This window comes from Elephantulus edwardii, unplaced genomic scaffold (genome assembly GCF_000299155.1).
Source record: "Elephantulus edwardii isolate Elephantulus edwardi_28Jun2011 unplaced genomic scaffold, EleEdw1.0 scaffold00137, whole genome shotgun sequence".
Taxonomy (NCBI): Eukaryota; Metazoa; Chordata; class Mammalia; order Macroscelidea; family Macroscelididae; genus Elephantulus; species Elephantulus edwardii.
This window is the reverse complement of record NW_006399887.1, coordinates 4730595-4757243: the sequence shown is the minus strand read 5'-3', so window position 1 is coordinate 4757243 and position 26649 is coordinate 4730595. Positions and strand designations below refer to the sequence as shown.

The window sequence follows — 26649 nt, the reverse complement described above, 5'->3', positions numbered from 1 at the left end:
GATGGTGAAACTGAGTTGCTCCTTGGAGGCAAAGACTTTGAAGCTCCATCTCATATAGTTTAACCATGTTGCCAGAGGGACGAGTCCTTGGAGAAGGTAAAATTATCTCTATATGCAGATGACATGATAGTATACTTAGAAAATCCTAAAGACTCAACAAGAAAACTACTGAACATAGTCAACCAATTCAGCAAAATGGCAGGATACAGATCAACATACAAAACTGAATTGGGTTTTTCCACAGTGAAAAATAGAAAATTAAAATGAAGCTAAGAAAAACAATACCCATCACAATAGCTATACACAAGATTAAAAAGTTGGGAGTAAATCTAACTAGAAATACAAAAGACCTATTTAAAAAAAATTACAAAGCATTACTACAAGAAACAAAAAGAGACCTGGAGAAATGGATGAATATACCATGAGCATGAATAAGAAGACTCAATATTGTGAAAAAGACAATTCTACCAAAAGCAATCTACAAATTTAATGCAATCCCAATACAAATACCAGTTGTATTTTTCAATGAGGTGGAAAAGGTAATTTCCAATTTCACCTGGAATGGAAAGAGACCCCATATACGCAAAGCACTCCTTAAAAAGAGAAACAAGGTAGGAGGAACCTCACTCCTCAGTTTCAAATCCTACTACAGTATGGTACTGGTACAATGACAGACACAAAGATCAATGGAATAGGACTGAGAACCCAGAAATCAGCCCATCTACCTATAGTCACTGATTTTTGACAAGGAGATGAAATCAGTGAAGTGGGGAAATGACAGCCTTTTGAACAAATGGTGTTTGCAAAACTGGAAAAACATCTGCAGAAAACTCAAACAAGACCCACATCTCACACCGTACACAAAACCCAACTCAAAGTGGATCAAGGACCTAGGACTAAAACCAAGGACTATAAACCTCATTAGAAAAAAGTTTGGAATAACCCTAGAAGCACTAATTCACAGTTTGAAAAGTCTTCCAAGGATTCTGAAAAACCTACAACCAGGAGAGGATAAAATAGATGAATGACACGTTCTAAGAATCACATCCCTATGCACATCCAAAACCTTCTCCAAAAGGGTAAAAAGAAAAGCCACAGACTGGAAAAAACTTGGCCAATTGGCAGCATCAGTATGGATGGTGAAGAGACTGAGATACTTAACAGTTTTAATTTGCTTGGCTCCACAGTCAACTCTCGGTACTAGCAATCAGGAAATCAAAAGACAAATTGCATTGGGAAAGTCAGCTGTCAGGGACCTCTCCAGAGTACTGAACAGCAACGACGTCAGCAAGAGACTACAGTGCACCTAATACGGGCTATAGTCTTTGCAATTGTGTGTTATGCAACTAAGAGCTGGACAGAGACTAGGGATGAAAGAAAAATAATTGATGCCTTTGAGCTGTGGTGCTGGAGAAGAGTGTTGAATATACCATGGATTGCTAGGAGAACAGACAAGTTTGTCCTGGAGAGAGTGAAGACAGGCTGCTCCTTGGAGTCAAGAATTCTGAAGCTTCATCTGACATACTTTGGGCATGTTGCAAAGAGGGACTGGTCCTTGGAGAGGGAAATCATGTTTGGGAGAACAAAGGGACAGCACAGGAGAGAAAGATCCTCGATGAGAGGGATCGATTCAGTGATTGGGTTAGTGGGAATAGATAGAGTAGGGTTTAGGGTTCTTGTACATAGGGTCACTATGAGTTGCAAGGGACTCAATGGCACAAACAACAACAATGACATGTCTGATAAGGGACTTATATCTAGAATTTATAGAATACTAGAATGCCACAAGATAAACAACCCAGTTGCAAATAGGCACAGGATATGAACAGACACTTCACCAAAGAAGACATTCAGATGGCAAACAAACACGTGAAGAAATGTTCAAAATCTGTAGCTCTAAGAGAGGTGCAAATTAAAACAACTATGAAATATCATCTCACCCCAGTAACAATAGCAAAATTTAACACAGCAGCAAACAACAAATGTTGGTGAGGTTGTGGAGAAACTGGAACCCTTATTCACTGTTGGTTGCAGTGTAAAATGGTGCAACAACTATGGAAGGCAGTGTGGTGCTTTCTCAAAAAGTTGGAACAGGAGTATCATTTGACAAAGCAATTCGTCTACTAGGAATATCCAGAACTTCCTCTTAAACAGATATATCCATACCCATGTTTATTGCTGCATTGTTCACAACAGCAAAGATGTGGAAGCCACCCAAGTGCCCATCAGCAAACGGATAGAGAAGCTGTGTTATATTCATACAACGGAATACTACACAGCACTGAAGAAGAAGGAACTCATAAAATATTATAAGAAAATGGGTGACCCTGGAGTACTTTATGCAGAGTGAAGTATCTCAGTCATGAAAAGACAAATATTTCATAATGCCACAATTATAAAACAAGACCAACATTGGAGGTTGGGGTGGGGGAACTAAGAAAAGAGAGGGTAAATAATGAACATTGCATTAGAACCGATGAGGGAAAGAATTGTTTAAAAGAAATATATGATTAGGCATTATTTGCATGACAACAGTCCAGAATAAGAAGTGCACAGCAAAGTGGATTGGGGAAGGGGAGGGAGAAAATTGTGCAACAGTGAATGATTTTTTTTAAAGAGAAAAGTGAAGTGGGGTGGTAGGGATGAAAATGTGCAAAAATCAATGAATGAAAATCCAAATTATCTCTAAACTTTCACTAAAATCACAATAAAAATTATTTTAAAAGATGACAAAGCAAAGTATTATAATGGAATATGCAGAGATCTGGAGTTGAAGAACAAAAAAGAATGAACTTAGAACTTCTCAAGCTTGAAAGAATTGAAAAATAAATTCAAGCTTGAGTTGCTATACTGAGCAACACTGTGAAAAATCATTAATGATCCAAGAAGCATCAAAGGAAGATGGAAGGAATACACAGAGTTACTGTCCAAAAAAGAACTGGTCAACACTGAAGTATTGATCAAGAGTCAATGATGATGAAAGAAGAAGTTTAAGCTGCATTGAAGGTATTGGCAAAAAAAAAAAAATAAATAAGACCTGAGGATCAATGTCATTGTGCCAAGTTCCAACTAAAAGATGCAGCCTTGGATGTACTCACTAGTATTTACCAGAAAATTTGGAAGGCAGCTACCTGGTCAACTGACTCAAAGAGATCTCTATTTGTTTCCATTCCCAAGAAAGGCAATCAAACAGAAAGTGGAAATTGTCAAATTCATTAACATTACATGCAAGCAAAATATTACTGACAATCATAAAAAAAAGAAAAAGGCTGAACAGTAAGTACATTGACAGAAAGCTGCCAGAAGTTCCAGCTGAGGTTAGAAGAGGCATGGCACCAGGGATATCACTGCCAATGTCAGATGGATTCTGGCTGAAAGCAGAAAATACCTGAACAATGTTTTATTGATTATGCAAAGGTATTTGACTATCTGGATAATAACAAACTATGGCTAGCATTAAGTTGAATGGCAATCCCAGAAGACTTAATTATGCTTATAGGAAATCTACACCTAGACCAAGAAGCTGTTGTCCAAACAGAGCAAAGAACACTTCTTGTTGTTGTTATGTGCCATCGAGTCGCTTGCGACTCATAGCAACACTATGTACACCAGCCCTAAACCCTGCTCTATGCTGTGCGAATCACACTGCCTCTGACACATCCATCCCTATTACCCCAGTCCCTGAATCAATCCACCTCATAGAGGGTCTTCCTCTCCTGCACTGTCCCTCCACCCTCCCAAGCATGATGTCCCTCTCCAAGGACCTGTCCCTCCTTACATGTCCAAAGTATGTCAGATGAAGCCCCAGAATCTTTGCCTCCAAGGAGTAGCCTGGTTTAGCCCTCTCCAGGAAAGAACACTACATAATTTAAAATCAGAAGGAAAAAAAGATGTGCTTCAAAGCTGTATTCTTGCTCTATACCTGTTCATTCTGTATACTAAGCAGATAATTAGAGAAGTTGGACTTAAAGAAAAAGAGTGTGGCATCAGGATAGAGGAAGACTTATCAACAACCTGTGTTGTGCAACAATTTTGCTTGCTGAGAGTGAGGACTAGAGGCTCATGCTGTAGAGAATCAAAGACTGCAGCCTTCAATATGGATTATACCTCAACAACAAGAAAACAAAAATCCTCACCCCTGGGTAAATAGGAAACATTAGGATAGACAGAGAAAAAATTGAAATTGTTAATAATTCCATCTTACTGGGATTCATGTAGTATTGGAGAAGAGTGCTGAATCTCTCATGGACTGCTAAAAGAACAAACAGGTAGGTCTTGGAGAAAGTGCAACCCAACTGCTCCTTGGAGACAAGAATAGCAAAGCTTCATCTCACATACTTTGAGCATGTTGTTAGGAAAGGCTATTCTTTGAAGGCAAGACATCATGATCTGAAAGTGGACAGCCAGCGAAAACAAGGAAGCCTCTCAATGGGATGATTTGTAACAGCGTCTGTAGCAATGGGTTTAAGAGTGTCAAGGAGGATAGATGGAGAAGAGGACAGAGTTCAGATCCACTGTCACGATGGGCTATATTTGACTAGAAGGCATTTAACAAGAACTACAACGTTTGCATTTGAAAGTTAGACAATAAATAAGTCCAAAGGAAAGAAAAAATCTATGGCTTTTGAATTGTGATGTTAGCTAAGAATATTGAATATAATACGGACTTCCAAAAGAACAAATCTTGTCTTGGAGATGTGCAACCATAGTACCCCCTGGAGGCAAGGATTCTGAAATCATCTTAGCTTCTTGGGGCTTGTTATAAGGAAGGGCAAGTCCTTGGGAAAAAGACAACATGCTGGGAAAAGCAGTTGTTGTTGGTGAGTACCATCAAGTCTCAACTGATCCATAGTGTACACTCCACTCTATCTGGTCTCTGTTCCCCATTTCCTAAGGGAAAAGAAAGCTTATGCCTATGTAAAGTTGTGTACAAGAATATTCTTAGCACTTATGCATGGCAATAACCATAAACTTAACACAAACATCCATCGACAGGTGAAGAGATCAAAGAAAAGAAAAAAGAGACAAAACAAACCTACAACAGAATACTTCACAATAGACAAAATTAATAAATGCTATAACATGATTGACACTTAAAAAATTGCTTTGCTGAAAGAAGCTAGATCTCTCAAAAAATTGCATACTGTATTATCCCATTTGTGTAAGACTTGAAAATGCAAACTCTGGTGGTAGAAATCTGATTAATGATTTCCTAGATGTACTCCTTGCAAATACCTTTTATAAGAAACATAAAACAGCGATTATATATAAGGACCTCACCTCATGTCTGCACAAGAATCAGATTGACTACATACGTGGAAAGAATCACTGGAGAAGCTCAGGATCAGCTGCGAAAACTAGGCCAGGTGTGGATTGTGGAACAGATCATTAACCATTAACATTATTCAGACTCAAATTCAAACTGAAGCTAAAGAAAATGAAATCAAATCCACAAGAACCAAAATTGGACCTTGAATCTATACTCCCTGGATTAAAATCATCTCAGGACCAGGTTGGAGGCCTTGGACACCAATGTGGAAAAGCCAAATCAGCTGGATATCAACAATATTATACATGAAGAATGCCAAAAGTCATTACAAAGACATAAGAATAGACCAAGACGAATGTTAGAAGAGACTGAATATTGCACTAGAGCAATGAGATGTAAAAGAAAAAGGAAGAAAGCAGGAAGTCAAGTATTATAATGAAATGTGCAAAGAGAACACTGTATGGTTCAAAATCAGGAAAGGAGTGTCAGGGATGTGTCCTGTCTCCAAACCTTTTCCATCTATATGCAGAACAGATCATTCAGGAGGCTGGGCTTTGAGAGGAAAAATGTAACATCAGGATTGGAGAAAGACTCATCAATAAGCTGTGTTATACAGATGATAACAATCCTGCTTGCTGAAAATGACGAAGTCCTGAAGCATTTGCTGCAGAGGATCAAAGACTGTAGTCAGCAACATGAATTGAAGCTCAATATTAAGAATCCGAAGATTCTCACCATTAGGCCAATTGGCGATCATGACAGATGGAGAAGAGGTTGAGATTGCTAACAATTTCAGCTTGCCTGGTTCCACTCTTAGCACCAGCAGGAGGAAATTTAAAGACAGATGCATTAGGAAAATGTGCTGTCTGGATCTCTCCAGAGTGCTAAAAAGCAACAAAATCTAGAGACTAAGGTGTGCCTGATCCAGGCCATGATCTTACCAGAGAGCTGGATAATCACTAGAGATGACAGAATCGATGCCCTTGAGTTGTGGTGTTGGAGAAAATTATTGAACATATCACAGTCTGCCAAGAAAACTAATAGGTCTGTCTTGGAGAGGGTGAAGCCAAGCTTTTCCTCAGAGGCAATTATTTTGAGGCTCCATCTCACATACTTTGGGCATTGTGCAAAGGAGACCGGTCCATGGAAAAGGTTATCCTGCTGGGAAGGCTGGAGGGACAGCACAAGAGAGGAAGATCTCAGATGAGATGAACTGACACTATAACTGAGATGATGAGTGTAGGTTTCAGAAATAGTAAGATTGGCCCAGAATAGAGCAGGGTTCAGAGCTACTGTGCTATGAGCCGTCACTGTGAGTTGTGGTCGACATGACAGCACATAAAAATAAACTATGAGCAACAACAGGGTAGGAGACTTTCAGAACCAACAATGTTCTTAATTCTGATGTTTTCATGGGTATACAGGTCTAAACTTTTGAAAGCACACACTTGATGAAGCTTATAGCACACTAGCTTTATTTCTATATAAAACTGTCTTGAAAAAAGCTAGAAGTGAGATTACGTGGTAAAAGAACCATTTATTCATTTTATGCAGATGGCAGAATCTCCCACACTTTTTTATGTAGATGGAAATACCTTTTGTGATTTCTTTTTTTTCCCCCTTATCAAAGTACAGACTGGATTGGAATTTCAGAGTTCTTTAAAACAGTGCTATTCAAAACACTGTCCTAATTTTTAAACAAAAGGGGGCAACTTAACAAATTTCTGTCCTATAAACTTACTAGTCTGTAACAATACAAAAGCTGGAATATGTGTACGGAGGCGATATTCACTAAGCTTACCTTAACTGGGTACTCTGTCCCTGAAAGGGACTATAAATTTGAAGAGGCTTTGATTCCATAGGAAGGTGTTATTGCGACAGGAGAGAGAGATACTTAGGCATATCTCGAAGCACAATCTTTGATGCAGTGAAAAAAATGTGAACGATCTCACTCGACATTTGCAAGCTCAAGTCTGTTCATGCCTACCTTTGCTTACGGGGTAATCCAACACTATCTCGCTAAGGCAGAAACCTGTCAGAGCAGGACAAAGCAAATACTTCACAGTCAAATGAGCTACAGAAAACTCACAAGGCTCAGAAAAACCAGGCCATTTCAACAAATTCCAGCTTACACAGGTGGCACAGGATAAGCAAGTTATGTTGTTGTTGTTGTTAAGTGCTGTCGAGTCACAGGCAACTTATAGCGACCCTATGAAAGAGAGTCCTGAAGCTTGGGTGTCTCTCATCTTCTCTCCAAGTTCATAGGGTTTCCAAGGCAAGCTATTACGGAAGTGGATGCTACTCCTCCTTCCAAGCTAAGCAAGTTATATCAGAAGGAAAAGAAACTATTTCATCCCACTGACAGTGTTACAAAACATCTTCCATGAAGGAAGCCATCTGTAGATGAACATTCTGATATCAAGTGCCTCATCTCATCACAGACCAAAAATGAATTGATGATTGATGTTCACCAACAGACACTAGTCTGTGGAATGGAGCTCCGGTGGCATAATTCGCCGAGAGTTGTCTACCTCAAGAGGGCAGACCCATTCTGGAAGGCTGAATTCACCAGTGGCTCTGACGGTGAAAGATGGGCCATCTCCTGAGCAGTTTATTGGTGCTGTCCAGTCAACTGTGACTCGCAGTGATCCATCCTATGCACAGTACTACCGCTAAACCTTGTCCTATCCTGAGCCCATCTTTCCCACTGTGAGGGCAATTTCCAGCCTCTAAAACCCACTGGAGGGTCAGCTAGGAGTCCGTTCTGACTTGACAGCAATGAGTTTATGAGGGTCTATGGAAAACATTTTAAGCACCATCTCACATATTAACTTTTCCTAAGCCTATCTTCACCTATATGAGTAATAACAACTGCTCTAGTCAACTTTTAGAACATTCTAATGAACTATAAAAGCCCTGGGGTAGAGCAAATAGAGGGAGTTCTGGTGGGTGGCCTAGTGGCAAGAAGCCACGTTGCAATCCCAAAGGCACGCAGTTTGTGGCCACCAGCTGCTCCACAGGAGGATGGCAATCTCGTCCTATACGATTAACTGCCTCTGAAAACTGGCCAGAGGGTCAGCTTTAAGTTAAGAATTCTGACTCTCTGGTACACAAGTGTAAATAGTTCAAGGTTAGACTATTAATGAGAAAGCTCACAGTTCAAACCCACAGGAGCTCCACAGAAGGCCTACTGTAAGATTATAGCTGCTTTAAAATCTCATAATCTCAATTTAAAAAAAAAAAGATTGTGGCTGCTACCATGTCATAAAGTCAAAAGTGACTCTTAGTTGATGTTCTTGCATGTTTTCAAAAGCTTTTAACTGCAAAGGAGGAGAATGGCCATCTTTCTCTCTTGGATTCAAACCTCCTATCTTTTGGTTGGCAGCACAACTCAGGAAGCCACCTGAGACGCCTTTCCATACGATTAGTCACCGAAAACCCTACAGAGCACAGTTCTACTAGGAAACCCACAGGATCCCATGAGGTGGAATTAATTTGATGGCAAAGGGCTTAATAGAGTTTGCATGGAATAGTTACAGCATAATTTATTTGAGTTATGAGCAATCATTTGAAAACAATCTGTGAAAATAAAATATTATAGTCTTTATTTGTTCAGAATGATTGAAAAGTGAACTGAAGCTAAAAAATGGTTTCTTTTCCAATGAATATCCAAAATTGCTAAATTCATTATCAGTTTTAAACAAAAATGGACCCATATATAGCTTTGAGATTTGTTAGTAATATATACACTATACAAGAATATTTATTCTTTTTATTAGAACATGCTTTCCTAACCAGACAGAAATTAATAATTAGCTGTCATTTTCATTTCTTTCTGATGTTCCAATAAAAGATTTTCCTTTATAGAATTCATACATACAGAATTGTTACACAAATCTATTTTTTTCACATCTGAATAAGTTTCTTTCTCAAATAAATTTTAAAGTATATAAACTTTCCTTTGAAATATGAGAAAAATGAGGAATCACCTGTGTTTTATACATATGTAGTTCACACTCTTTTAAAGTTTATTTTTAAAAATATCACAAATTAGTAATTACATAATATATTTCCTTGCTGTTCACACTCTCTTATGCAATATTCAAGTATATTTGTGCTGTTTGTTTACATATCATTAGAATCTATTTTTAGCTTTCAATATTAAACTGTACATCTACAAAGATTTTTCAAATATTAAATAAAAGAAGCCAGTCATTATGAAAATATAAACCGCTTCTACAGTTTTCTCATCTTTACTTCATTTTTTACACATTTTCCGACAAGCATATAATTTCCCGTTCTTTAGGGAAGTTGATAAGTCTTTATCTTGGTGATCTCATCACTGTCCCCTCTCGGTTTGGCATAACACATGGCAGGTTTTCTGAACACACAGTATTCACTCCACCGTGTCAGCTGTAGCAGTGATATGTTCTAACACTGATATTCTTCATTTCTAGTTATTTGAACTGCAGGACCACCTTCAAACAAACAGAGGAAAGGGTAGAGGATCGGATTATATAAAAAGAATGCTGACATATGCTGAAGAAATGCTTTGAATCAATGGAAGGTTAATGGAGACCTAACAACAAACCAAGTGCAGCACACAGAGTCTGTCAGGATCTATGATTTGGAATCACTCATCATTTATATGAAATCATGTCATACTCCCCTTCCAACACTGAGCCTCCAACACTGAAAGACAATGTTTTAACTACTAGTTTAGGCATGTGGACCTGACACTGAGGCATAAAGATGTTTAGAGAACGACAAAAAAACAGAAGCTATCAGGACATACACATAATATAAGACCCAGGAAGATCAGTGGCAAGGATTTAATTTAATTTGTAAGAACAAATGAGAAAATGTGGGGTACCAGGAAGAGAAGAAAATAGTGATTTCTACCTCACAGCAGCACACTCTGCTGCTTGGAAATCATTGTCAACATTTATTAAATACTAGGAGTAATTATTTAGCTTTCTCCTTGTCCTTCTTTAGCTCTGGTGGCCTAGACCACAGGTAGCTGCTATGCTTACCCAAAGGTCACACCTCTCTGGAAGTTCAAATCCACAACTGGCTCCAACTGAGAAAGATGGGCAAGCTCCTCGGCTGTGATTTACACTCTCAGCACCCCAGCAGAGGGTCAGCTGGGAGTTCAGTTCTGATTGGAAGGCAGTGGGTGTGAGTTGAGTTTTTCCCTAGCCTGACAATTCATTTTTTGTCTTCAGTGACTGTGAGATAGTAAAAGCTAGTTTCAATTATTTCACTGGTTTCCCTTTTGAGGATGACAGTCATTTTTTTATAAACATAAAAGCTCTTGAAAAGAAACTAATATCACAGTCCCAAGGTAAAAAATTCTTTTTTTCCTTTTTGTTTTTTTCTCTATTAACACCACTTACTTGAGGTATAAATTTTCATGATATTTCTCCTTTGTTAAGTATAAGCTCATTATTATTAAAGCTGGCGTGAACTTTTCTCCTGTTTTAGTTGTTAAATAGTTACTTAGTGATACATGTTATTTATAAAGACTTGATATTAAAATAATTTCGTATTTGGAGAATAACATGCCTATTTTTGTTTTGTGAATATCTATTTCTTTTTTTTTAATAATTTTAATGAACATTTACAGAGAATTTGGATTTCCATTCATTCATTGCTGCACTTCTCAACCTGCCCAGCTCTCTCCCCCCAGCCCCCTCTATTTCTTTTTAAGATGAAAATCCTACCAGTTCTTTTCTTATCATTAATAAGCACTGAAACAAAACAAATCTGGATTTTATAAGCATATATAAGCATGTTTGTTTTTCAAAAAGAACTACTTGGTAAGTTTCTAAGTGGTAAATAACTCATCTAATATCTAAAAGCAGAGATGTGACACATACTAACTGTGGTGTACTGGGTCTGTGGTTCTAAACAGCTATCCTAGGCCGATGCCCTTGACTTTGCCCCATGGCTAGGAAGGAACATGTGAAGACTACTGGCTAGTTTTGTCATTTCACCAGGTTGAAACTCAGCAGGAATGAGTGAAAAGGAGGACATTTAAAAGGAATGGATGATTGAAAATCACATTATGACCATCAGTAGCCTCACAAGGGGAACTGGGGGAGGGGAAAGAAGGAATGGGTGCATGAGTGAACAAATACTAAAACAATAAATGATTAAGGTGTACTTAAAAAAAAAGCAGATGAAAATGCAATATGCATACTTCAGGAACAAAGATTACTTAGCCACTCAGCCTCGGGCCCACAGGAGAGAAGTGGCAGCGACTCCAAGAGGACCAGAGACCCTACATGAGACAGCGCTAACCTGGGACTGCTGCCACATGGGGCCAAGGCCAGCAGCCTTCACTCAAGCTTGTTGGAGGACTTGAGGCTGGGGAGGGTTAAGATGCCTTAATTGGCAGGACTAAGAAAGCTGTGCAACACTGGTCTAAAGCCCTGAGGCAGAAAGGCATACTTCAAAAGCTGTCCTGAGAAATTATATCTTGCTGACTTCCAAAAAAAATCCCACAATCATTGAGTATGGTTCCGTGCGGTCAAGGTAGCTATTGCAATGGATTTCAGACCAACAGAGTAGGACCAGTGATGGAATTAGTAGAAATAGCCAGGGGTGGGGGAGCATGGGGGACACATTCCTCATGGGAACTGGTTTTGTGTTATGAATGCTGATGATGGGGTATTTCCTCTTTGTAGTTAAGAGAGGTCACATACGGCTATTCTCATGCTGCCTTCACTCTACATTAACAAAGTTTTGTTGTTGTTGTTGACATTAAATATCAGGGAAAAACCCAATCAGTAAAAAGTAAGCTGAGCTTTTCTTATATTGTTCAAGGGTAGCAAAACTGCAGAACTTAAACCATACATCAGACTTAAATACCTTATTAGCTGCTTCCAAAGAATTTATTAGATTCTGCAGCTCTTCTTTACTCATTTCAACAGAATATGGTTTGACTTCACCATTTTCTTTCACATCGAGATGAAGGTTCACAAGTGGCATCTGTAGTGTAGCGATCTTGTCACTAGAAAGTGCAAGCTGTTTAAAATTAGGAAAATGATAATGAATAAAGTGTTGAGAAGTATATTAAATATACATCAGAGCTAGGTAACAGTATTTTTTAAAAAATCTTGTTCAGTATCAAATACAAGGAAAGAGGGAAGAAATACATTAAAGTCCTGTCAAAACAACACATTTGAATAACAGAAACAAAGTGAATAAAAGTAAGAAAAGATGTTAGGAAAAAGAGTCAGCAGTTTTCTGGGAAAAGTAGGTATCTTGGGAAGGGTTGGGGTTGGCAAATACTGAATTCAAGAGAAAGACTTTGTAAAGAAAGTGAAGAAACCAAGAGCATAAAAGTTCACATATAAAGATATACCAGAACGCAAAATGGGCAAATGCTCAGAAATTAAGAAGCTTAATTCATGACCAGCTACCTACTAAACTGTTAAGGAGCAAGATATCAAGATAGCACCTTCAATTCCAACCACTCAACAAAATATTCAAGACATTTCCTTTACTTTTTACTGTCTCCAGTGTGTAGCCTAAGGAAAGTAAAAGCGTCAAGTACTGTGATACTAGGATTATTCCGAAACAAGCTCTGTAGTTTCTCTGGTGGATGTCAAAAGGCAACACAATTTTCCTGGGATCTGCGTCAGAAAATTCCATGATAACAGGACCCTTACTTGGAAGGCCACAACTTGCAAATATTACTTGTGTACTGATAAGGGCTTTTCTCCCTAACAACTGACCTCAAAGGATCCTCCTTGTGGTACATCTAACGTAAAATAAAAACCTCACAAATCTGCTCCACCTTCTCTGACTCTCACATTTCAGATTTGAAAGTTTCATCTTCAGGTTGTCCACTCTATGAATAATTCCCCTCGACATCTATAGGAAGTGATTTCTCAGCCTGTGCTTAAATAGCACCAGTGATGATAACCTGTGCTTTCTCATGAAGATGATATAATTTTCAGATATTCAGGAATTATTAAAAATCTTCCCTATGTTGAATTAAAATCCATCTTACTATAAATAAGGCCTTAACCCTTCTCTGAGCCTCTGCTGCCACATGGAATGCATTTATCCCACCATTCATATGACTTGCATTAATTTAAAGATAATGATCATATTCTTATATTTTATGAGTAAAATGTCAAGTCTTTCAAAGAAATTTCATGTATCATGATTTTAAGATACTGCTCATTCTTGGCAAGCTCTGGTGGCCCAGTGGCAAGAAGCTGTGCTGCAATCCCAGAGGTGCGTGGTTCAAATCCACCAGATGCTCCGCTGGAGAAGGAGGGACAATCTCCTGTACCAGTCAGATCCGATTTGACGGTACACACACAAACAAAATAATAACATTTTGAAAAGAAAAAAAAAGATACTGCTCATTCTTTTCTGTTTGAGTTCTCATTTTTTTTTTAATATCTAAACAGTTTGGTATGGGACAGATGGGGGAATGATTACATTAACCACAAAAAGATTAATGGTACCAATCAAAACATATAATATCAGGACCAGTCTTTGCTTTAAAAAACTACAGCCCTACCAACAAAATACAATATAACTTACAACCTATTTGAATTATGAGAAACTACACGTACTACAATCAGCACATTTTCCTGGGATAAAATGAGAAAAGTATACAGGGGATATAAAAATACTAAATTATATGAACACATTCTAGCCATTTGATTAAAATAATGGAAAACATTAATGGGAAAAATGTCAAATTGTTGGTGACACCATAAATAATAAAGGAGAACTGACAGATCAAGATTCGCTGAACCCTGAAGAGGAAATAAATAATGAGGAAGTAGAAAGAGAAGTTGTTAAAAAATTTTACAGTGAATGGCTAAAGCTGGAGGTTTGTCCTAAACTGTTTCAAGGGCTTTAGTTGCTTGAATCCAATGATCCAAATGCTGATTGCTTTGACAAAGTCTAAAGTTAAGAGATTAATTCCGGACACAGTGAGTTGTTAAGAAATAGAAACAAAGAAAAGTAGCATACAGACAACTCCCACTCATTCTCTGAATAGAAATGCCATCCCCAACGCCAGGGTTCAGATCTTCTGTTCATAGGGTCCTTAACAACAACAACAACAACAACAACAACAACAAATCCCAGGATTAGTCCAGATGATCCAAAACCTTTCACAAATAGAGTTATTATACCAAATGATAAAATGTCAACATCGCCCAACTCTTCATTGTCAGAACAAAAGTTATGATTTATATATTTTTACATGTATATATTTAATTATATCTACAAGATTATATACAATGTTTCATCTCTTAAAGATAAAGATGTAGGGATGCTGATAATAAAGGGCAGTTTAAAAAGAATCAATTTACAATGCAAACCTTCAAATGCATCCCAGTCCCAGGTTGGGCTCAATCAAGCTGTACTGAATAGCAAACTGCTGGCTGGAACTGATCCAGTAATCCAAAACAACTAAAACTTTCTTAGACATGTAACTATCAGAGACTATGAGGATGACGCAGGACAGGACAGGGTTCAGATCTGTTGTTCAAAGGGTCACTATGAGTTGTACTCTACTCAATGGCACCTACCAACAACGTAACAACTTTTTAACTGCTATTTTCCCACACTGTTCTCCATATTCTCTATAATGACAATACAAAACACTGTATGTAGAAACATAATGTATGCACTTGTCCTACTAGTCACTGTTGTTGTCATGTACCTAAAAAGAACGAAAGCTAATCTGAAATTGTTCTTTACAATTTGCTCTACTGATTATCATTCTGTCAAAATGTTTGTAAAATTCCTATTTAACAACCTATTATATCTGCCTCCAGTAAGAATACTGACAGATTTTAAGGCCTAGAAGGTTTGAAAATATCCTACCTATGTAGTAAACATCTATGCCTATGTAACTATCTTTGGAAGTCATACAAGTTGCCGCAAATGACGGTTATAGACATCATGCGCACTTTAATTGATAAAAAAAAGGAACATCGTTCGTACGCTCAACTTTATATGGCAGTCATAAACTATTGGAAAAAATGTGTTTCTAAGCACGGTCATCAATTTAAAAGTGTGCGGCAACATGTTAATGATATACAAATCTAGTTAATTACTTTTATTTTATCAATGCAATACTGTTACACATGGTTTGCATAATTGCAGGGTTCATATGTCAAAGTTAATAAAGATAATATTTAAATCATCTTTGTTATTTCCTTGGTTATAATATATTCTCAAAGTAAAAGAAAATTTAAATATATAATAGTAGGAAAACCAGTAAATATCTCTATGCCTAATATATAGCATATATACTTGTAAGAAAATATAGTCACCTTCAACTGCCAATCAAAATCCTGAAGCTGTGCAGAGGAAATGTCAACTATTTCTCCTAATAGAGTCTTCCTGATTTCATCTTTTCTGCTTTTCAAGCATTTCATGAGAGCTTCTTCATGAGGTGAATTCAATTTATTCAACTGTTGAGATACCTATGAGAAGAAAAAAAAATGGTTAGAACATCAAAGCAAAGAAATTACTGGTTTAAAATGTAACCACCTATTTTCACACAACCTTTAAAAAAAAAAAGACAGTAAAAGAATAAAGGGAGATACTCTGCTTTACTACAAAAGAGTAAAATGAGAATATTTAGCCAGGAAATAAGAAATTTTTAACACATTGCTCGAGTGGAGAGCTCTCTGCAGAGGAAAGTGCTGACTGATAAAACAGCACTGAAGTCATAGGCTGGAGCACGCCTAGAGAGGACTAAGGGGTGGCGCCATATACTGGACAACAGTGTTCAAGGCAAGGAGTACTATAAGAAATAGAGAAGGATGGTAAAAGGCTATTCAACAGAAAACTCTAACAATCTTAAGTTTGCACCCTCTAAAAGTTCTAAAGCATAAAGCAAACTTGGTAGAACTGAAGGGACATAAACACAACTCATAACTGACAGATGTTATGAGGTAGCAACTTCTAGAAAATGTATCCATGCTGTTGAATCCCAAACACTATGATAATCCTGGGAAAGAGGATAAGCCTAGGAGACAGGATAAGATTTACCACAAATACCATCAATTATTTTGTGAGATGTATTGAACATATCATGGACTGCCAGGAGAATAAACAAGTTCTGTGTTGGAGAGAGTGAAACCAAGTTTCTCCTTGGAGGTTAGGACTTTGAAGCTCCATCTCATGTACTTTGGGCACATGGCCAGAAGGGACCAGTCCTTGGAAAAGGACATCATGCTTGGAAGGGTGGTGGGACAGTGGAGGACAGGAAGGCTCAACAGAAACAATGGGAACTGGTGTGTCAGAGTCAGTGAGACTGGTCCAAGGGCAGGGCAGGCTTTAAAGCTATTGTACATATGATCACTATGAGTCGCAGGTGACTCGGCACATAAAAAACAAGAACAACAATATCAGTAACAACACAGGGAGTGAAAAGGAAATAAGCTACCTAATACTTTAAATACTGCAAAGAATTAAAATACATGAAGGGGATCTCCAGCAATCTACAAGGGAAAAGCGAAAACCATGCTGAAAGAAAAATTTTTAAAAAGCCACCAAAATGTGCAAGTGTTTAAACATCCTAAATAACTTTATAATTATTTAAAGATGCAAACACATACAATGTGGAATGCAAAACATGTGCCCTAAATTCAGAAGCTTGATGATATTGGGGGAGGGTCCCAGGAAGGGGCAGAGGAAGCAGTATTTGGCTGTATTTATAATGGCTTATTTCTAAAAATACTCAAATAAACAGATCTGAAAAAGGTAACAGTAATAAAAATTCAGGTGCTCGTTAAAAACGTATTGTTGTTAGGAACCCATCCAGTAGCTTGCGACTCATAGCAAGCCTATGTACAAGAGCCCTAAACCCTGCTCTATCCTGTGCCAACCTGTCTCTGACACACCTACTCCCATTACTCCAATCACTGAATCAATCCATCTCATTGAGAGTCTTCCTCTCTTGCGCTGTCCCTCCACTCTCCCAAACATGATATCCCTCTCCAAGGAATGGTCTCTCCTTGCAACATGCCCAAAAGTATGTCAGATGAAGCTTCAGAATCCTTGACTACAAAGAGGTGCCCGGTTTCACTCTAAGACAAACCTGTTTGTTCTCCTAGCCATCCATGGTATTTTCAACTCTTCTCCAGCACCACAGCTCAAAGGTATCAATTCTCTTTCTATCATCCCTAGTCACTGTCCAGTTCTCCGATACATAGCATGCAACTGTGAAGGCTATGGCCCTGATCAGATGCACCTTAGTCTGACATGATATTGTTGCTCTTCAGTACTCTGGAGAAGTCCTTGACAGCTGACTTTCCCAATGCAATTCGTCTCTTGATTTCCTGGCTGCTGGTACCAAGAGTGTTGAGGCAAGCAAACTAAGACTGTTAACTATCTCAATCTCTTCACCTTCCATCCTGATGCTGCCAATTGGCCCAGTGGTGAGAATCTTTGTTTTCCTGATGTTGAGTTTCAATCCATATTGAAGGCTGCAGTCTTTGACCTTCTGCAGCAAGTGCTTCAGGTCCTCCTCAGTTTCAGCGAGAAAGGTTGTGTCATCTGCTTAACGCAGGTTGTTGATGAATCTTCCACCAATACTGATGACACATTCCTCCTCATAGTGCCCAGCATCCCGAATGATCTGTTCTACATACAGATTGAAAAGGTATGGAAACAGAATACATCCCTGGCGGATGCCCTTCCTGATTTTGAACCATGCAGTGTCTCCCTGATCCGTTCTGACAACTGTCTCTTGGTTCAAGTACAGGTTTCACATAAGCACGATCAAATGTTCTGGGATTCTCATTCTTTTTGGAGTCAGCCACATTTAGTTGTGATCCACACAGTTAAAAGCCTTTGCATAGTCAATGAAGCACAGATAAGACATTCCTCTGGTACTCTGCTTTCTGCCAAGATCCATCTAACATTAGCTATAATATCCCTAGTACCACGGCCTCTTCTAAATCCAGTCTGTACATCTGGCAGTTCTCTGCTCATGTGCTGATCCAGTCGTTTTTGGATAATTTTCCAGCAGAATCTTGCTTACATGTGATATTAATTATATTTTTCAGTAATTTCTACACTCTGTCAAGTCACCTTTCTTTGGAATGGGAACAAGAATCAATTTTCCAGTCAGTCGGCCAGGTAGTTGTCCTCCAGATTTCTTGGCACAACTTAGTGAGCACATCCAGGGCAGCGTCTGTTTGTTGAAACATGTCAACTGGTATGCCGTAAACTCCTGGAGCCTTGTTTTTTGCTAATTCTTTCAGAGCAACTTGAACTTCCTTCTGCATCATCATAGGATCTTGCTCAAACGTTATTTCATGAAAGTCTCTGTGTCAGCCAATTCCTTCTGATACAGTGCCTCTGTATACTCTTTCTATCTTCTTTTAATGCTTCTTGGATCATTTAACACTCTGCCCAAAGCATCTTTAAGTACTGCCGCTCATAGCTTGAATTAGTCCTTGTTATTTACTGCATACTTAAAAAAAAAAGAATCTAAAAACCAAAAATAATCAATTTCCACAATCAGCTTTTCTATTTACTCAAAATCAGAGGTTTATATAGAGTGCACTTCCTGATGATGACAAATGCATAGTATCTCAGAGACAAAGATAAAATTTGTTGTGGTTGTTATGTGCCGTTGAGTCACATGCAACTCAGAGAGATCCTATGTACAACAACTCTAAACCCTGCTCTGTCCTGTGCCAATCTCACCATCTCCGACACACCTACCCCCATTACCCCAGTCACTGAATCAATCCACCTCATAGAGGGTCTTCCTCTCCTGCACCGTCCCTCCACCCTCCCAAGCATGACGTCCCTCTCCAAGGACTGGTCTCTCCTTGCAAGATGTCCAAAGTATGTCAGACAAAGCTTCAGAATCCTTAGAATTTAAAAAAAAAAAATTAGCATGTGCTTATTATCACAAAGAAGAGAAGTTTAGAGTGAAGTTACCTCTTCATCAGGTAAGTTCCTACCCACTACCACTTTAAAAAATGTGGTAACATCCTCGAGAACATGTGTCCATTCATCCGAATCCCATACACTTTGATAATCCTGGTGGAGAGGATAAGTCCGGCCACATATACCATCAATTATTTTGTGAAGTAGCTAGGAGAGAGGAGAGAAAAGGGAAATAACTAAGTATTATTACAAAACACATTTATTTTCAATATGGTAAATGTTGAGAAAAGTTCACTGTTTACCATAGTAAACATGATTTTTCTTTTAAATCAGGTCAGCATGGTTATATGTGAATCTTTGTATTATTAGCTAATAATTAAGAGTTTTACAAAACCTACAGGTTTTGTATTATGCCCATTTCCAAGAAGTTAAAACCATTCTACAGATACACTATTGTTTCTCCAATATCCCTGGAAGGAAGACAGCAGGCATTGTATTTCATCTTAGGATTCCTTACACAAAGTATTTGCATCAAAGGCCAAACAGATGGTATGACTTTCTTTTAATAAGTAGTAAATTTCAAAGAGTCAGAAGATGCTTCTTAATCCAGCTACTCCTCTGAAATCTATCCCATTTAATACAGCTAAATTTAGGGTAGGGAGCTCTGGAGGCTTAGTGGTAAAGAACTGCCAGCCCAAAGGACATGGTTTAAATCCAACAGTCACACTGTGGGAGAAAGATGGGCAATCTCCTCTCATGTGATTTACTGCCTAAGAAAACCCGCTGGAGACGTCAACTAGGAGTCAGTTCCTACTTGATGGGACTCAACAACAACAACTATTACTTCTTGCTTTGTTTTCCTTTTTCCTACATCAATACATAATTTTTTTGATCCACTCTAAAAGTCCCTCTGTAGCTTTCTTTTTCCTGTTACACACTCAATCTTACCTTAATAGGAGCAATTTAAATCCAAATGTGGTTATTAAATGATTGTTGTAGGTTTGTGCTGTTAAGTTAGAACCAAACCATAACTGGCCCTCTAACAGGCTTTTAGTTGTTGTTGTTGTTATTACACAGGAGGAGACTGTCCATCTCTCAAGAGTAGCTGATGGATTTGAACCTCATACCTTTGGGATTGTAGCGCAGCATCTTACAACTAGACCACCAAATAAATGAATCCCAATCTTAAATCTACTATTCCCTAGCTTTATCAAGTTATTGAGACAGTCTGTAAAAAGTTTATAGAATCATCATAAATAATCTCCATACTAAGACCAGGAGGCAGTAGTCATAACAGAGCAAGGAAACACTGCATGGTTCAAAATTAGAAAGAGTGTATGCCAGGGATGGGTCCTATCTCCATACCTTTTCAATCTATATGTAAAACAGATTATCTGGGAGGCTGGGCTCTATGAATAAAAATGTGGCATCAGGATTGGAGGTAGACTCATCAACCTGCATTATGCAGATGACACACAATCCTGCTTACTGAAACTGAGAAGGACCTGAAACACTTGCTGCAGAAGATCAAAGACTAAAGCCTTCAATATGGACTGAAGCTCAACATCAAGGAAACAGATTCTCACCACTGGGCTGATTGGCAGCATCATGATAGATGGTGAAGAGACTAAGACTGTTAACAGCTTTAGTTTGCTTGGCTCCACAATCAACACTCTTGGTACCAGCAGCCAGGAAATTAAGACAAATTCCATTGGGAATGTCTGCTGTCAGAGACCTCTCCAGAGTATTGAAGAACAATATCAGTCTAGAGACCAAGGTGCGTCTGATGAGGTCATAGTCTTTGCAATTACTTGCTATGCATCAGAAAGCTGGACAATGACTAGGGAAGATAGAAGGAGAACTGATGTCTTTGAGCTGTGGGGCTGGAGAAGAGTACTGAATATACCATGGACTGCTAGGGGAACAAACAAGTTCATCCTAGAAAGGGTGAGACCAGGGTGCTCCTTGGAGGCAAAGATTCTGAAGTTTTGTCTGACATACTTTGGACATGTTGCAAGGTGAGACTGGTGCTTGGAGATTGACATCATGCTTGGGAGGGTGGAGGGATAATGCAGGAGAGGAAGACCCTGGAGATGGATTGATTCAGTGACTGGGGTAATGGGGGTAGGTGTGTCAGAGACAGCAAGATTGGCACAGAATAGAGCAGGGTTTAGGTCTGTTGTACATAGAGTCACTGTAAGTCACAGGTGACTCAACTGAACATATCAACAACTCTCATAATTTAAGATTTAAACTAGAACACATGCAAAGTATCCTTCATAGGTACAAGGCACTGAAGAAAACTACCATCTTCATTTGTTGTTGTTAGATGCCGTCAAGTTGCCTGTGACCCATAGCGACCCTATGTACAGCAGCTCTGAACCCTGCCCTGTTCTGAGCCAGTCTCACTAATTCCAACACACTAACCTTCACTGCCCCTGTTACTATATCAATCTATCTCATCCAGGGTCTTCCTCCCCTGTGCTGTCCCTCTACCCTTCCAAGCATGATGTCCTTTACCAAGAACCAGTCTTTCCTGGCCACATGCCCAAAGTATGTGAGACAGACCTTCAAAATCCTAGCCTCAAAGGAGAAACTTGTTTTCACCCAAGTCAATATTATCATCATATTTACTATTGTTACTACCAAGACCCATGTCTTCAAATATATTAACTGAATACATTCTGCGGTGGATACTGTTCCATACGCTTGATTATAAGGGCTTTTGCTCTCAGAAAATATCGTGTTTCTAACAACTCTGAATTTAACAACTAGAGCTCCAATAACTTGGGGGTACTTTTCTAGCAGAAAGTTTTGTCTTTTCCCCTAGAACATACTCCACTTCACCTTAATCCATAATTTTTCCCCTATCACAGCCCACAGATTAGAAAATGATCCTACTTTAAATTGGCTAATGCACATTAAAAACAGAATTTTTATTTACCATCAACTAACCAACTCAACTTTAAATTCAAAGTTCTCTTCAATGCTCTTTGTAAACATAGAAGAATTAAAATATAGAACTCCAGAAGAATAAAAACACAAGTTTATAAAAAACATTACATTTTTAATTCATTCACACACAGTAAATGCAGAATTAAAATACAGAACTCCAAAAGAATAAATGAAAACATAAATTTATAAAAAATATTACATTTTTAATTCATTCACACACAGTAAATGCAGAATTAAAATACAGAACTCCAAAAGAATAAATGAAAACATAAATTTATAAAAAATACTACATTTTTTTAATTCATTCACAAACACTAAATAAGCATTTATGAAAGGGGAGAGAAATACCAATAAAACCATTAATAATAATAATAATAACCACTAATCTGTGTAATAATAATAATTACCAGTTATGGAGCCATTGGCACTTACGAAGGAGCTCTCATGGAATAGTAAGTTAAATATTGAGCTACTAATTGTAAAGACTGGCTATTCAAAGCACCAGTGAGAAGAGGCAATCTCCTTCCATTGATTACTGCCTCAGAATCCCAGTGGGGGGGCCACGAGGGAAACGCAACTCAACAGCAGTGGATGTTTTTCAAGCACATACCAGCATGGGCTCGGATAGTCGAGTGGCAGAATGTTCTCCTTTCATGCAGAACACCTGTTAAGCCCCCAGCCAATGCAATGCAGGCATGGCCACCACTGGTCTGTCAGCACATGCTCAAGTGTTACGATGCTCAAGAGCTTCCAAGCTAACACAGATTAAAAAGATCTGCTGATTTACTTCGGAAAAAAAAAACCCAACAGCACACAGACACTCTATGGATCACAACAGTCCAATCCCCAGGGTGCATTTGGTTGCCACAACTAAGAAGCTAACATCACAACCACCACTAGGACCCGGATACAAAGAGACTTAATTTGATTACATTTCACCCTGTTGCAATTGGAAGATAAATCATTTATTTGTTTCCACTGTGATCTGAGTGAAAGTTTACAAAACATATTAGTTTTTTATTCCATCAGATACAGATACTGTACTTTTTCTTATTTTACAAATTGGGGATTTATGGCAATCCTGCATCTAGCAAGTAGTCTATTGGTGCCACCGGTCTTACAGTGTGTGCTTACTGAAATTGCAGACTATTTCATACTTTAGACTGCAGTATAAACCTAAGCTTTATATGCATTTGGGGAACCGAAAAATTCATGTGGCCTGCTTTATTGTGGTGGTCTGGAACCAAAGCTGCAATATCTCCGAGAGAGATGCCTAGATTCATGATCCCTACATTTTGCAAACTCACTAAAAATTTCCTGGGGCCAAAACAATGTATTTCATTCCCAGAGCCTATGATGCTGTCTAAACACAGGAGCAAGAACCACCTGACTCTTCCTCACTTCTCCAGTCTTAGTGTCAAGGCTCCTCCCCTGCCACTCAAAGATCCCAAATGCCCCTGTGGTAGCTCCTTCTTCTAGTCTTTTACCTGACATCCTTGGCACACTTCTATCCCTCAGGCCTGTGTGGAACCTCCTGACCCTTGGACTTTCTAGGTGTTCTGGAAAAGCTTTCCTTTGCCACTTCAAAATAAAAAGCTAAATGAACAAATCACCCAAGGGTCATTCAAATAATCACAGCCGACTTCTTTTAAGATAATTTCAGACGTTAAAGTTTTCTTAAATTGGTGCTGTTTGAGAAGAGAGTTAGTTGCTTAGTCATTACTGTGTTGAAACTCTCCTCCTGTAATTACTTTGTTTTTTCCTCTTGGGGCTACTCTGTCTCCATACTAATCTTTAGAGATTAGCGATGATTTCTGAGTCTCTTCCATACTGCATTTCAAGCATCCTGTGTAAAGAAGTTCTATGCATTCTGGTTTTGAAAAGGACAACTGGCATCCTGAATTCTTGCTGGGGAGTGAAACAATGCAGAAAGGGAAATAAAAAAGGAAAGTAGCAAAAGAGAAATGGTTCGATCCTTCTTTTAACTTTCCTTGGGATAGTTCGAAGAGGAGGAGAACTCAAAGAATCTGCCATTTCTTGCCACCTGAATGGCCAGAAATGAAGCTACTTTTTCCAGATCCTCACCAGCCAGCTCGTTAAACTCAAAGTGTCAACACAGAAGTCATTCTTACAGGGAAAGATCATCATTCATCATCCTAACTGAAAGCTTCCCGTTATTTTCCGTCGTTCATAGCAACTAACTTCTTCCTTCTCCCTGTGGCAGTTAAGGGTGCAGAGCGATTCTTTGGGACCTCTGTATTCAATGAATGAAACATCTATGAGAAGGCTGCAAACCAAGGCCACCTCGCTGGCGACTCTCCACTTTCTCGCCCGGGGGCTCAGTAGGTTCCAGGTTGAGCAGGAAAACAGGTAACCTGACCCCAAGGGGGTGTCAGGGATTGCAGGTCCGGAAAAAGTCAGGCTTCGGGCCGACGCCCAAAACCTCGGTCTCTACCCCCAGCTCCACCGGGACGTTAGGTGGCTGGACACCTGAAATCACGCCCCTTCCGCCTCCCTTCCCTGGGGAACCCGAGCGAGCCGGCGCAGAGAGCACAGAGCCTGACCCGCGAGGCAGGACACCCCAAAATCACAGAGCCAGGCAGCCGACCACGCCTTCCTCACCTGCAGGCCACGCTCGGTCGGCAACTTCTGCAGCCGCCACAAGGGTGTCCCCTCTTCCGGCTCCATTCTTAGTGCGAGGGGAGGCTCATGTCACGTGACAGGGCCCGGTCTCTCTTGATTGGCGGGATCGCCCACGTGACAATCCATTCACCCTGGGCGGGGGTCAAGGGAACGAGGAGAAAGCCTTAGAAGCTTTTGTGCGCTTGCGCAGAAACGGAATCATCCTGTCTGCCGGTAACTAAGGGGTATCTTTTTTTCAGTTTGCTGTCACGTTGGTTAAACCCTCTCCGGTTATTTAAAAGCAGATTTGCAAATCTCGCAGCGTAGTTTGCAAATTTTTGCAGACTTCTATTGAACTTCATCAATATTCTTTAAGACTTGTTTGATTAATACGTCTAATAACATATTTGAGGCCCCCCTCCCCCCAACTCCACACAACTCCTCCCCTCACTTGATCCTGCAGCTTAAAGTATAATATATACCTTGTCCTTAAGTTTGGGGTGGTAAACTAAGGGTTTGCTATTTGCGAATCTCTATATACATTATAAAAAGGAGTGTTTTTCATCTCTATTTTCTTTTTTAATTTGTTATTAATTTCAACGAAAATTTACAGAGACTTTGGATTTCCATTCATTCATTATTGCATTTTTATCGCCTCCCAACCCTCTCCCCGATTTTCATCGAAAGTTGAAATAAATTTACCAAGTAACAAATATTATCTGATAAATGAGTAACAGGGTCAGACTTATTAATGGCAAATAAAAATACAATACTTGGACCCCAGTTAAATAAAAAATATCAGATAAACATGGAATAATTTTTGGTAAAAAATTCACTGCTGTTCAGTCACAACTGACTCAAACCTGACTCTCCAGTGGGTTTTGTTGTTAGGTGCCATTGTGTCTACCAAGACTCATATAGCAACCCTATGAACAACCCTGTCCTGTCCTGTGCCATCTTGATCATTTCTGATATACTTGAACTCATTGCTTTGATTACTCTGTCAACCTATCTTGTTCTGGATTGTCCTTTCTTGTGTTGACCCTCCAATTTTCTGTGTGTGATGTATTTTTCCAACGACTGGCCCCTACAAACAATATACCCAAAATAAGAAGATGCTTCATAGTCCTTGCCTCCACAGAGCACTCTGATTGTACTTCCTTGAAGATATATGTTTGATCTTTTGGCAGTCCATATGATATTCCGTGCTTTTCTTCAATAACACAACTCAAAGATGTCAATTCTTCTGTCATCCTTAGTCATTGTCGAACTTTAAGATGCATAACAAGTTATTGAAAATATCGTCTTTGAATCAGATGCACATTACTTTTTAAACTGATATCATCACTCCTTAACCTCTTTAACATCTTAGAGAGGTCCTGATAGTAGATTTACCCAATGGATTTTTTTTTTTCTGTTCCTTGACTTGTGGTGTCAGGGTATATAGATTGTGGATACACACAAGAGAAAATCTTTGGTAACTTTAATATTTTCATACATATTGGCTAAGTTGTATTGTTTTACTTTTTAGGAGCTTTTGAGGCAAATACAGCTCATGGCAACCCTGTGAACAATAAATCTAAAACCTGTTCTATCCTGTGCCATCCTCAGCATCTCTGACATACTTGTGCCCATTGCTGCAATAATTGTGTCACTCTATTTCACTGAGAGTCTTCTCCTTTGATGACTCTCGACTTTCCAAGCATGAAATCCCTTCCTAAGGAACAGCATCTACTAACAACATGCTCAAAGTATGTGAGATGCCACTACACCGTCCTTGCCTCTCAGGAACACTCTGCTTACACTTTCTCTGAAATACCTGGTTATTCTTTTGGTCGTCTGTGGGATACTTACTACTTTTCTCCAGCACCACAACTCAAAGGCATCATTTCCCCCCCATCATCCTT

General features: G+C 38.9%; 1 protein-coding gene across 1 annotated transcript; it reads right to left on the bottom strand.

Annotated features, from left to right (window-relative positions):
- Nucleotides 1–9909: 9909 nt before the first annotated feature.
- COMMD8 (COMM domain containing 8) lies at nt 9910–24808 on the bottom strand. Its single transcript, XM_006894181.1, has 5 exons — nt 24743–24808; nt 19217–19372; nt 15586–15738; nt 12143–12298; nt 9910–10008 (listed from the first exon to the last, which is right to left on the bottom strand). The coding sequence occupies exons 1-5, from the start codon at nt 24806–24808 to the stop codon at nt 9910–9912; spliced, it is 630 nt and encodes a 209-aa protein (XP_006894243.1).
- Nucleotides 24809–26649: the final 1841 nt, after the last annotated feature.

Excerpts from the sequence above, each read along its gene's own strand:
- COMMD8 (XM_006894181.1), bottom strand. The coding sequence starts at position 24,808 with ATGGAGCCGGAAGAGGGGACACCCTTGTGGCGGCTGCAGAAGTTGCCG. Across the intron at positions 12,299-15,585 it reads ATTTTGATTGGCAGTTGAAG|CTTGCACTTTCTAGTGACAA; the intron begins GTGACTATATTT and ends AATTTTAAACAG. Across the intron at positions 10,009-12,142 it reads CTTTGGAAGCAGCTAATAAG|TGTCAGGTCCACATGCCTAA; the intron begins GTATTTAAGTCT and ends TTTATGCCTCAG.